Here is a 12,814-nt window from a genome sequence, read left to right as displayed (position 1 = left end):
TAGTTTCAGTAATATTGCTTGGGAAATTGCCCCGAGATATAAGGGGCTTTGAATTTAGTAATATTTGAAACAAATATTTATGTTATAAATGATAACAGCATCAACATGTATTGGGGAAACAGTGCATATACATGCAACATGTGTGAGACAGGTTACTGACTGGGAGGAAGCATAAGATTATGTAGCAAGGGGGACAGACCCCTTACAATAACCCCGATGTGCCCCTGTGAGCCTGCCCCGCAGGGTAGGAAACAGTGGAAGACAAAGGAGGTTTTGGAGGATTTTAAGCAGAGAAGTGATAGGATCAGATCTACCATTGAAATAGTCTCTGTGCATTTTAGAAATTGCAAATTTTATAAAATGATTAAGATTCTCAGAAGAAAGAACTAAGAGAAGGAGCTTGCTGTCACATGCCCACCCATATTACAAATTCAGCATTATTAAGGTCCCCTGGTGGGCATTAACCAAGAAGGCTAAATTACTAGAAATGTCCCCATGTCATCTATAAAGCAGGACATGCCCCTAGGCCTCTATATTAATGTGTTGTTACAACAAAAAGAGCTGATACTAAGCATTGCCATTAAGATGCTGCACAAACAGGAGCCTCTGCCTTCTAATCTCATGAGGATAAGGGAATTCTATTTGTAAGGTAGTGTAAGAGAATGTCAGGTCTATTCGTAAGTCAGTCAACACCTAAACAAGTTTTCATTTATATGTCAGTTTTTGTTGGTTGCATTAAATATGTGACTGGTTATAACCCAGATAGAGTTATTAACCTATAAGTTTTCATGCATTATCTATTAAATCAAGACACCAGGTGTCTCATAGCAGTTCTTATGAAAGCAAAACTGGATTTTGACTAATGCCATGGTTAAAGTGTTCACATCTGTATATATCAAATCTTGGCCAACCTTCCCTATGGGTGATTTTTCCCACGTACTTCCTTGCCTCAGTGTTTCCCTCTGCTGATCCTTCAGCAGTGAGTCTTTGTCTCTGTGCATGGAACACAAATTCTGATTATCCTTGCAAACAGTCATGGTGTTTTCCCCCAGGCAGCAACAAAAAGTTCTGGATCTGTTTTAAGTGGCAGAGATGCCACCCATTGGACATTTGTATTCATTGAAAATTACAATCCTTAAACTGTATCTGTCTACGAATTGACATGAAGATTGATATCTAATGAGGCTTTTCATCACTAGGTGAAATACAAAGAAAAGTATGAAAAAGAACGAGGAAAGCCCATGTTGGACTTTGAAACACCAACATACATCACCGCCAAAGAGTCTCAGCAGATGCAAAGCGGAGTAAGTCCAACAAAAACACACCACACAACAGCACACCATCTACCTGATGAAAACAAGCTCTGCCCACAAATGTATCCAGACTTCTGTTCTCCAAAAGTCGTAGACAATGGGATTTTTTAACATGTGATCACTAAAATATTTCTCATTGCAAAAATCTTATGGTCCGGTTATCAAAAATGTTCTGAATAGTAAAATTTACCATATGTTTTATTTCAACTATCATTTATATAGAATTACAACAGAGCAAACTATTCCTAACACTGAAGAAATGATATTGAATACACACCCTGTTTTAATGGTAGCCCTAAGTGAAACAAAATAAAATTAGTGATCAATACATTTATCAAAACATAGAGTCAAGGTGCCATAATTCCTATTTTAGAAATATAAGCAGAGAATATAAAAATAATTTTGTCTACATAATATATTTAGTGATTAAAAATAATAGGTCATGCCTTGACTGGTGTGGCTCAGTGGGTTGGGTGTCATCCTGCAAAGTGAAAAAGTCAGTCACTGGTTCGATTCTCAGTCAGGGCACATGCCTGGGTTGCTGTTTCAGTTCCCAGTCATGGAACGTATGAGAAGCAACTGATCAATGCTTCACTCTCACGTCAATGTTTCTCTCCCTTTCTTCCTCCTTTCCCCTTTCTCTAAAAAATAAATAAATAAAATATTTTTAAAAAATAATAATAGATCATGATTATGAAAAAGGCCAAGTTTTTTCTGGTTCCTTCAGGTTCTCCTTACTCTGAGTCACTTACTTCTAATTTAGGAGTAAAATCTTTTGTTGCCTTAAGCAAAATGTCATCGGAGAGATGACAGTGGATTCAGCATATCGATGGCACATAGGTGCTTCCTTCTGCTCTCTGGAGGGCCAGCCCCAGTCACAGTGTTGAATGCAGGGCCCACCAAAGTTTCTCAACCTCTGCATTTCCTTAGGGCCATTGCTCTACACAAAGTATTTCCAGAATAATCATACATGTTTCAAATGTGTGACCATTAGCAGAACTATGATAAAGTTAAGAGGCCAACAGAAGGAAAATGTTTTATATTTTGTCCTCCTGAAATTGAGAGATAAATTATAGTAAAGATTTTTCTCTTAATGTGTCTTTTCTCCCTACTCACATTAGAAAGAATACAGGAAAGATTATGAAGAGTCCATCAAAGGCAGAAACCTGACTGGATTGGAGGTCACACCAGCTTTATTACATGTCAAATATGCAACCAAAATAGCCAGCGAGGTAGTGCCCAGTTGGTCTTCTCTTTCTTTCTTGATCTAAATAACTGCACTAACTAATACCACTCATCAATATGTTCCTTCTACCATTTTCACCACCACCTAACTTTGCAGGTTTCAAATGGGGTTCACATTTGGTACTACCACCTAATCTATTACCCATGTTAATTTTTCTAATTTTTTAATTGAATACCTAAGAAAATGTTCTTACCTTACTACTTTATTAATTTCTATTTTTTTTATTGGATATTTAGTATTAACTGATGAAGCTTATACCTTGCTTTTATGGACATATTTATTTACTAAACGACAACTGTTTAAAATTAGAAGCATTTGTTTATCTTTTGGATTTTTGGCTCTTTACCTGAGAGGAACAATTCAGGATTTATGGTCATCTTGCTGCTTTTATTTTGTGATATAGAAAGAGTATAGGAAAGACCTAGAGGAAAGCATCCGTGGGAAGGGTCTCAATGAAATGGAAGATACTCCCGACATGCTAAGAGCAAAGAATGCCACTCAAATCCTCAATGAGGTGGGTTCTTAGCCAACTGCATGCACCTAAGTCACAGAGCACCTTTTTCTTTTTAGCCAAGTGACAACACACACAAACACAAAAGGATGACAAAAAGTTTTTGAATTTCAAATTATATATCCAACATGATTATTACTATTAAATACAATATATCTTAATTCCTAATGAGTTGATAATATAACAGTTTTTATCTGTAGTGGCTACTGCTATCATAACCTGTTATTTATCTAATATTATTTGATTTGACCTTGATTTATTGTGTGTGCTCATTTAAATAAAAACACCACAGGTGAGTGGTGTGCACCTAAATGTAATCCTGGTTGGGTACCAAACCAGATTTAAAACTTGCTTTCTACATTTATTTCTTAAATGGAGGATGTTAAAGTGTTTGAAAGGAGGCCTTAAAATGGGCTTTGGGGGTCATCACTGCATCCTACCACAGGGAAGGATGAGCACTAGCGACCAGGGTGGCATGTTATGTGGATTTATATTCACTCTGTACATTTATTACATAATCATGGAAGTAAGGTAACTTTTTTTTAATGCTACTGTAGAAAGAATATAAGAGAGACCTGGAGCTGGAAGTCAAAGGAAAAGGCCTGAACGCCATGGCCAATGAAACCCCTGACTTTAAGAGGGCCAAGAATGCGACTGATATTGCCAGTCAGGTCAGTGTTACTATTTCAAGTCAATCTTTCAGGAAAAGTAGCAGTGATTACAAGGACACAAATTGACCTTCTGTTATCTTACTTGTTGGTCAATGATAGTCAAATACATGTAGTGTCATTCTTAAACAATTGCCTGGTGAATCCATCCTAATACAAGGATCAGGGACTCTTTGCCAGGCCTGCTTCCATCTGCCTTTCTGAGTCCAGAGTCACAGGAGACATTCAGAGCAAGAGGCAGAAGTTGGGGAGCCAAATAGCTGCTCAGAGATGGGGTAGACTCTGACATCCTGGCCTTGTTTCTCACTCAATTCATTCCTCATTTGGCACACAGAATTCCTTGCTTAGAATATTTTGGAAGTTCTTTCCCTCCTTTCAAGGCCTAAATTTAAAACACAGTTTTTAGGCATCTCACAATGTCTAATAGTGATTGGCATGGGTATTTTGCTTACTTGTCCTATTCCCGGCTTTTCCATATGTAAACAATCCATGCCTTACTATCTGCTGATTATCTCTCTCATTTCCCATTACCCCTCCCCTCTTTTCTCTCCTTCCCCCTCTCCTTTTTCCATCCCCAATTAGATAGTCATTCAACACGTAGAACTCAGTCATTCTTTCTGAATTTCACTCTTTAGTATAAAGTTATAAATATAATAGGAAAAATGTTGAATGTGAAGTGAATAAATTTTTTTTTGGAAAAATATTATTGATCACCTCTTAATCAAACTAAACTAATAAGTGTTGTGCACATTGTAAACATTTACCCAATTGTTGGGTGTTCCTTTGTAGATTAAGTATAAGCAATTAGCAGAAATGGAAAAAGCCAATTTCACTTCTGTGGTTGATACTCCGGAGATCATTCATGCCCAACAAGTCAAGAACCTGTCAAGCCAGGTAAGGACATTGAATGGTAAGGATATCAGAATATCATTCATTGACCTCAATCATGAAGAACAAAGTTTTCCCATTAATTTGTAAGGAAGTTCTTTCAAATCACGGTTGTGCCCAATAAAAGAGAAAGACTATGATGCAAGTCTAAATCAAAGTTGAGATTTTTCCATCAGAATTAAAATAAATTATATGAGAGAATTTTAAGGTACTGAAGAACTCTTACATGGAACCCATAGTTAAGGAATCACTGTCTTAACATACAAAGTCTCTTAAAATGTGGATTTAAAATGTCTGTTCACATCTGGAAGAAACAGAGTAGACAGTCCACATTTGGATTATCAGTTTCTTTAACAATGTTGAGATTATGCGATCAATGCTAACCACACAATCTAACCCTGATTCCTCCCATAGTGGATAACTTTCCATCGTCCTAAAGATAGGGAGAGGAAAAAATGTAGGATGTCCTTCCTACACCATGATGTACCTTCATTTGTTTTCATCTTCTATGATATTAGGAGTCTACATTTTATATGAGTAGTCCCTAATTACAGTGTTTTCTGTCTTCTGATTAGTGAGTTGTAAAGCAGTAGTTGTCTAACTTGGCTTTGCCTTATATACAGCCAGGAGCATAGATTTTCACAGTGCTACCCTGGAATTTTGAATTTAGTAGCTCTGATGTAGATCCTAGAAATCTGTTTTATTTATTTGTTTGTTTGTTTTTTTAATCTTCAGAAATAATCTCATATGGCAATCATGTTGGCAGAATCATATATTTAAACACTTTATTAGCAACATACAGTTTTATGTCATAAAGTTAGACATGAAAAATACAGTATCACCACACAGTGGCTCAATTAGGAAGCAGGTATATTCAAAAAGAAGAACTGGACCTCTTATCTAGGAGGTGGGAGGCAGAGAAGAATGTTATTAGCAAAATTATATGGGCCACAAGCTACCATGTTGGGTTCATTGGGGGAACCAGGGAGGCCAAAATTCTTGGGGCTGTGAGAAGCTCACCAGCCAAATAACCTGTCTGCCTTTGACCTTATTAATCTTTAAGGACAATCTCAGTGTGTGGACCTTTTCCAAGAAGGATTAATTCATTTATCCTGCTATTGTGTGCTTTCCTAGGCCTCTCCAGGGCTAGTTCCCCAGAGCCTAAATTATGAGGTTAGGCAGGTTACTTCCTTCTCAGTTCAGATCAGGATTTTCCTCTGGGTGATGATGGAGCAGCGCTGTGCTGTCCACAAGGCTGCTTCCTGGTTTCCACTGGGGAGCGTATATTTTATAACTTACAAACTCACACTTGGGGGTTAAAGCAAGCAGTGGGAGCTGACCTACAAATTCAAAATAATATTCCGAATACTCCTTCATGCCAGGAGGTCTGGGACTCCTTCCTCCCAGAATACCTGAAAATTCCCTGTGCAAACTGCTCACCCCTCTGAGGGCTAGCAAGCACTAACTCTGCAAACCAGTTAGAACAGCTTTTGCCAGAGAAGAGGAAGTCTGATTTCTATCTTTTTCCCAGGACAATGAGAGCTCTTTGCCTTATATTTGCATAACTAAGAAGAGCGATTCAAGTGACTTTTCCCTAAAGGCAAACATCTGTTCCTAAGTGAACTGCCCTTTCCTTCCAGAAATCTGCTGTAACTGGCTTTCTGTTAGATGAACAAGATCCAAGCCAAAGTCTCATCTTGGTTCAAACTGCCTCTCGTTTGTTTTTCTTGAGGAGATTAAATTTTTCAACATTTATAAATGTAATTTGTTTACAGGGTGGGGCAAAAGTAAGTTTACAGTTGTTTGTATGGAAAATAATATAATAATTAGTCAATAATAACATAAGAATAAATTCTGTTTTGTGAACTCACAGCCATACACTTACTTTTGCCCCACCCTGTATAAGACGATTTAGACAGAAAGATAAATAGAAAGAATGGTTTTATCCCCATTACAAAAGAGGCTCACCTCTTTCCTCAACTCTCAGCCTTACACACCCATACTTCCTGGAAAAGTGACAGAAATAGAGCTAACATAGAGAGAAAGGTGGAAGGACTTGGTGACAAGTGATAAAAGAGAAATCAGGCTCTAATCAGGGCAGAGTAAGGGTCCATCTTTTTTTAAACTGGGGATGATTCATTTAGTCCTGGGGGATGTGCTGCGTAGGTGCCGGGGAGAAGGCCAGGTCCTGTGGGCAGTCTCTGACCAAAGGCCGGGCGGGGGCGGGAAAGCCTAAGAAAAGTCATGGCTGGCTCAGAGCAGTGCTTGGCCAGTCAGTAGGTCAGCTGGTGATGGTGTGGCCCTAGGGCAGTTTAGTGGAGCCACCAGTCTGGCCAGGCCAGCTTCTGCAATGTCGGGGGGGCTGTTCTGGAAGCCCCTGCTGGTCCTGCCTGCCTGCAGCCAGCAGCTCTGACCACCTGCTCATGGCTCAGCCAAAGTGTCCTTGTCGCCAACTAAGGCTAGCTTTCAAGTGGCCTTGTTGATGGCTCTTAACCCTTCTGCTTTTCTCCGCCTGTCTGTTTCATAGTCTGGCTCCATCCAGTTCAGTGGAGGCGTCTCCATCTCCCTGCCAGGGCCTTGCTGGCTGTCACCTCCCTATGTGGCCCAGCCAACAGCACCTTCCTCTGCCAGCTTTGCCATGACAGTGGGTCTTATTAAATACCTGGGCTCACTTTTCCAGGAAAGAAAAGGCACAGTGCTTACTCACCCAGAGAGCTCTGCTTTATAACTCCTGAGCATCCTTGCACAGTAAAGAAAATACAAAAGACTTCCCTTCTGCTGAGCAGAAAGGGCTCTTTTAGGTCCCATTCCTTCATATCCCTCTGGTGTTCACCATCCTCATTTTGAACTCTGTTCCCAGAAAAAATACAAGGAAGATGCAGAGAAGGGCATGTCATATTATGAAACTGTTTTGGACACCCCAGAGATGCAGAGAGTTCGGGAGAATCAAAAGAATTTCAGCCTTGTAAGTTTTTGTTGAATCTACGACAGAGCCCCCTGGTACCTGCGATGAAGCAGGGCAAGGAGGCTGCCGCTGGGCACACACACCTGTGCTTCTGACCTGCAGGGGCCCCACCCTCTGCCGGAGAAATGAGTGCGCTATTCTGCCCCGGACTCACCTCCTGTGTCAATCCCAAATCAAAGCATGAAAGCCCTATCTGTCACTTTGTCGGTGACTTCCTGTCACTGACTATGAACTCAATAATTTGCATAAGTGGCAGCATCTGTCTTTTTCAAAGTTAATTCTAGGTGAAGTATACATTTAAAGAAAAAAAACACACCTAATCTGGCATGTTACAAGTTTTAGGGTTTTTAAAAATTAGTCTTTACATAAAATTCTTATTAAAGAATTTCCCATTGGCTATCAGACCGTGGCTACTGTGGTGTAAACTTTTTTTAAAAAAATACAGGATTTTAACTTCCTTTATACAATATAGGGCGATTAAAAATATATAAAACAATGTTAAAATCTTAACAAGATGTTTACTCTTTCTTCATAGCTCCAATACCAGTGTGACCTTAAAAACAGTAAAGGAAAAATAACAGTTGTTCAAGACACACCAGAAATACTACGTGTTAAAGAAAATCAAAAGAATTTCAGCTCGGTATATTTACTATTTATATTCCATTCGATGCTAACCTAATAATTCCATTCTCCACTTTAAAAATATGCTAGTCTCATGTTTGTTCAGGTACCATATAACCTCCCCATTTAATATTAGTGGTTATTTGTTAAAATCCCCCATACTTTGCTCTAAAATCATCACTCCAGAGACTATTTGAATAACAACTTAAATCTGCTAACAAAATAACTTCTTTCTTTAAATTGTTTTGAATCCCACATCAGTAACCTGTGTTGTCTTGCTCCAGGAAGATGGATTTCTTTTTGACATTATGATTTCTTTTATTATCCCTCCCCAAAATAACTGCCTGACTTCATATTTCTTTAATGGATTTTGTATTTCACATGAGCAAGTTTTTTTTAAAAATCAACCTTTTCTGGTTTTTCTTATTCTGTATTAATACAGTATAATACTCTTAAAAGAGATCTCAGAATCTGGAAGGTGACCCACTGTTGTATGTTAGAGTTACTGATACTGATATTGGAGACATCAGACACCCTGGCACTTGCCTAACAACATTCTCTAGTGTCTTGTTTTCACAGAAGCTATGTTTCCTAGGCATTCTCCAGGAATTGCTGGGTTCTCCTTTCTTCTGTGTAACATTGCCTTGATTCTGAATGTCCAGGTTTTATATAAAGAGGACCTCTCACCAGGAACGGCAATTGGAAAGACGCCTGAGATGATGAGAGTGAAGCAAACCCAGGACCACATAAGCTCGGTAAAGATGCCCGCCGTGGACTCACTTCTGATATTTTCTGCCCCTCTTTGATAATTTACACTGATGTCTGAGCTGTACTCAAAACTTTGGTCACCAAAAGCAACTTAAGTTGCTCAAATCAGGGTCTGTGGTTCGGGTCATCTCACAGTCCGTGTAGAGCTGGGCAGTTTTCATGAGGGGAGGTTAGACATGGAAGAGGGAGAGAGAGGCCTGTGCCACAGCAAATGGACAGTAAAGTGTAAAAACCCAGATTTTATCCAGAACTCTTGTAATACAGGGGAAAAGAGATCTCAGTACAGAACTGGACTGCATTTCGAATACGACAAGGAAAAGTGAGAATTTATAGCGGGGGGGTGGGCTGGGCAGGGAGAGAGAAATTACTAGGAGAAAACATCTGGACTAAGACGGCTTGTGGCTAAACCCACCTAACAGGATTCTTGCTGGAGGCCGGCCAGGGTGACCAGGCTTCACCTGAGAGATGGCAGGAGTTCAGGAATTTGGTCCGATTTTGAGGGTGGTCAGGTATCAAGGGGAGAAGATTCTGAATAAACTGACTTATCAAGATTTTTGCTAAAATTGAGCAATGCAAAGATGGACACTGAAGTCCCAAAGTCAAGGCCTGGTTGGGAAGAGGATTCAGGGGAGCCTGACTAAAGTTTGGTTAAAGAGAGAGTCTTTGTCACTTGTAAGAAAATAGAATTTGTTAGAGTCAAAGAATTAACCTTCCTGGATATATGAGGTCTGTCCAAAAGGTATCCAGCCACATAATGTGAAAAATAGAGACATTTATTGAAGAAGATACAAGATACAAGAAACATTGTACATAGGACAATGACACCTCAGTCCCCTTCAAAGTAGGCACTTTGGGACCTCACACAGTTCTAATTGCCATCAGCTGCCCCATCGAATTTTCCTGAATCTTATCAACAGTCTGAAATCTCTTCCCTTTCAAAGGTGATTTTAGTTTTGGGAAAAGCCAGAAATTGCAGAGCACCAAATCTGGGCTATAGGGGAGCTGAGTCACCTGGGTGATTTAATGTTTTGCCAAAAAACTCTGCATGAGACATGGTGCACGAGCAGGCGCATTGTCATGATGAAGCTGCCAATCACCAGCTGCCCATAGCTGTGGCCTTCTGAATCACCTGAATAGTTTCCGTGGAGGAATGTTCAAGCTTAATGCAAAATTTGACGCAGATTCATTACTCTACTTGCTCAGTCATTTTGAATGCAATGGCCACACAGTACACAGGCTCAATCAAAGAGTGTCTACTGCTCCCACTGACTAGTACAGTGAAGTCATCGTTGTTCACACATGTGCATTTCAGTCCACTCTCCTTCGCTGTCAGGTTAATTGATGTTGTGCAAACCATTCTCATCATATTAACAATGGCTGGACTTTCTCTAGACAGATCCTGTATGTATGTGAATGCATCTGTTCTCATCAAACGAACTGCTGGGTATAAAAACACTGAAGTACACAGAAAAGAGAAGGGGCTACAGTTGCAGTATGGAACCCTACCCTTACCCCACCCCCAAAGAGATGAGAGGACAATCAAGTGTTCTTGTCCTTGGCATTGTTCTCCTCGGGCCCAATATCAGAATGTGGCCCCATTCAAATTGAGTGTAGAGCTGGTGCTATCTAATTGTGATTTTAAAACTGTGGGACTACTAATCAAACACACCATACATGTTCCCCCTTTTATATTTACAGGTGAAGTATAAGGAAGCAATTGGGCAAGGAACCCCGATCCCTGACCTGCCGGAAGTGAAACGTGTCAAGGAGACACAGAAGCACATTAGCTCGGTAGTAGCCCACATGCTTGCTCTGCATGTGTTTGTGCAACCAGTCCCGCCCCATTTGCTACCTAGCCCCCTCTCACCCCATCTTCCTTCTACCAAGGGCTCTCCATGCCTTGAGGATGGTGTGGTCCTGGGAGGAACACTGCAATTTGCAAAAGCAGATAATATACCTCTGTTTTCATATGATCAAGGAGCAGAAGGGATGTTGCTTCTTGATTAATCATCACATCTGCAATTTTAAAATGCCAACAGTAGCAATAAGGTTATTGGGATGATCTCAAGTTCATTAACCAAAAGATATACATATAAACATAAAATTAATATTAAATAATTTTTACATATCTGTATATATATGTGTGTGCATATGTGTATATCTCAGGACATTCACTGTTGCCCTGAAGACCCTAGGTAGTCTTGTGAAGTCTCTGCAGCCTTTTCCTCTCCCTTTCAAGATTCCTCTACCTGTATCCTCTGTTCTCTCCTTGCAAGTGCAGTGTATGTTTTAGGTGCTAGCTGTCATCTACCCACAAGGCTATATTGTATGTTAAGTCTGTTCTCTAACAAGAATTTCACGTGCGTGCACACACACACACATACACACACACACTTTCTCATCTGTACACAGATGCAAAGCAATTGCTGGCTACTAGCAAGAGACTGTGAAGTTTGGGTAACAGTTTATGGCCAATAAAAGGCAAAGACCTTGTTCTTAGAGATCCTTCTAGTCCTTGGAGAACTGAATTCTCATTTAATTTCCATTAGAAAACACTTGATACTTTTTTGCATGTCATTCATATTATTTAGACCTCATTCCCTCTCACTCTCTGCTTACACTCTGGCTTCCTGGTGGTTGAAGCTTCACTTCAGTTTTGTGTCCACTAATCCAAGAAAACTAGCCCATAGCTTCTTTGTCACTTTTTATTGCATGTTCCTGGCTTTCTGACTTTATTTTGTTATACTGTCCACGATCAGTTCTGCTGCCTTGCTGGGTAAAGAAACACAACTTTCTACAAGATGGTTGGCTTTTAATTATCCCTGAGAGTTTCCTAGTAGCGTCAACTCAAGTTGGTTGGCGATTTTTAGGAATTCATCTGTGACAAAAACCCCTAGATTTGTCATGTTGCTCCCACCCTAGGTGCAAATGCACTATAGAATCCATCCTTTTAAAAAGCATTTATTCATTCCTTTAGGCTAAAAATTCTTAACATTCAAGGGGAAGGAGGCTAGAGGTTCAGGAAGTTCCTCACTCTTCATGAAAATGTACAGTCCTCTGATACTATCCCTAATAGAGACTTACCCCCAGTAGCAAAATACCAGTTTGCATGATCGGGCAATCACCAGTAAAAATGTCAAGGAAAGATGCTCTCCTGAAAAAGAAAACTTCATAAGTCTCCTCACATTAAGGGTACCTACAGACTAGTGGCCACTTGAGAATTTTCAGTAGAAAATACAAAACAAAGAGAAAATTCTCGATAATCTTGAAGGAATAGAGCATCATGTAATTAGAAAACTTTAAACCAAGCAACCCACTTATTAAGAAAAGTACATTTCTTGTGGACCTACTGTATTAAAGACACTAAGACAAGATGTTACAAAATGGAGAGATTTTTCTCATTGTTTAATTTATTACTACTATTTAGTGCATTGAGGAATGAACTAAGTGGCGACTATAGAAAATGCACAAGTTAGTGTGCAGTTTTCAAGGTAGTGCAATTACTACTTTTGAAGACAGAATGTAAATATTTGTGGAATTTCTTTTCCTTATTTCTTGAGTGTCATATTTGAAAGTGAGATTATTTTTATGAGTTTCCACCAAATTGCGCACATGAAACTGTAACACACAGGATTCACGGTCATTTTACCTTCTTGGGTATTCTAATTATCTCCTACAGGTTATGTACAAAGAAAACCTGGGAACAGGCATACCAACCACTGTCACTCCAGAGATGGAGAGAGTCAAACGCAATCAAGAGAACTTTAGCTCGGTATTTATAAATATATCAAATAAGAAACTCCATTTCCCATTAAAAAATTACCAGAATAACCC

At 39.5% G+C, this 12,814-nt stretch overlaps 1 protein-coding gene across 11 annotated transcripts in view; it reads left to right on the top strand.

The window, feature by feature from the left end:
* The window catches only part of NEB (nebulin), a 199,472-nt gene that overhangs the window by 171,703 nt on the left and 14,955 nt on the right, over positions 1-12,814 (top strand). For 8 of the 11 annotated variants that reach the window (XM_054562769.1, XM_054562776.1, XM_054562773.1 and 5 more), the window contains 10 exons: positions 1,200-1,304; positions 2,435-2,545; positions 2,963-3,073; positions 3,628-3,741; positions 4,528-4,632; positions 7,487-7,591; positions 8,127-8,231; positions 8,875-8,967; positions 10,679-10,771; positions 12,660-12,752. In XM_054562769.1, coding sequence (XP_054418744.1) covers positions 1,200-1,304; positions 2,435-2,545; positions 2,963-3,073; positions 3,628-3,741; positions 4,528-4,632; positions 7,487-7,591; positions 8,127-8,231; positions 8,875-8,967; positions 10,679-10,771; positions 12,660-12,752 — 1,035 coding nt within the window. The remainder of the gene's footprint in view (positions 1-1,199; positions 1,305-2,434; positions 2,546-2,962; positions 3,074-3,627; positions 3,742-4,527; positions 4,633-7,486; positions 7,592-8,126; positions 8,232-8,874; positions 8,968-10,678; positions 10,772-12,659; positions 12,753-12,814) is intronic. The other 3 variants (XM_054562777.1, XM_054562775.1, XM_054562772.1) reach the window with 2 other exon arrangements.

Source organism: Pteronotus mesoamericanus, unplaced genomic scaffold (genome assembly GCF_021234165.1).
Source record: "Pteronotus mesoamericanus isolate MK-2021 breed Mesoamerican mustached bat unplaced genomic scaffold, CSHL_Meso_final scaffold_651, whole genome shotgun sequence".
NCBI lineage: Eukaryota > Metazoa > Chordata > Mammalia > Chiroptera > Mormoopidae > Pteronotus > Pteronotus mesoamericanus.
This window is presented reverse-complemented; position numbering and strand designations above follow the sequence as displayed.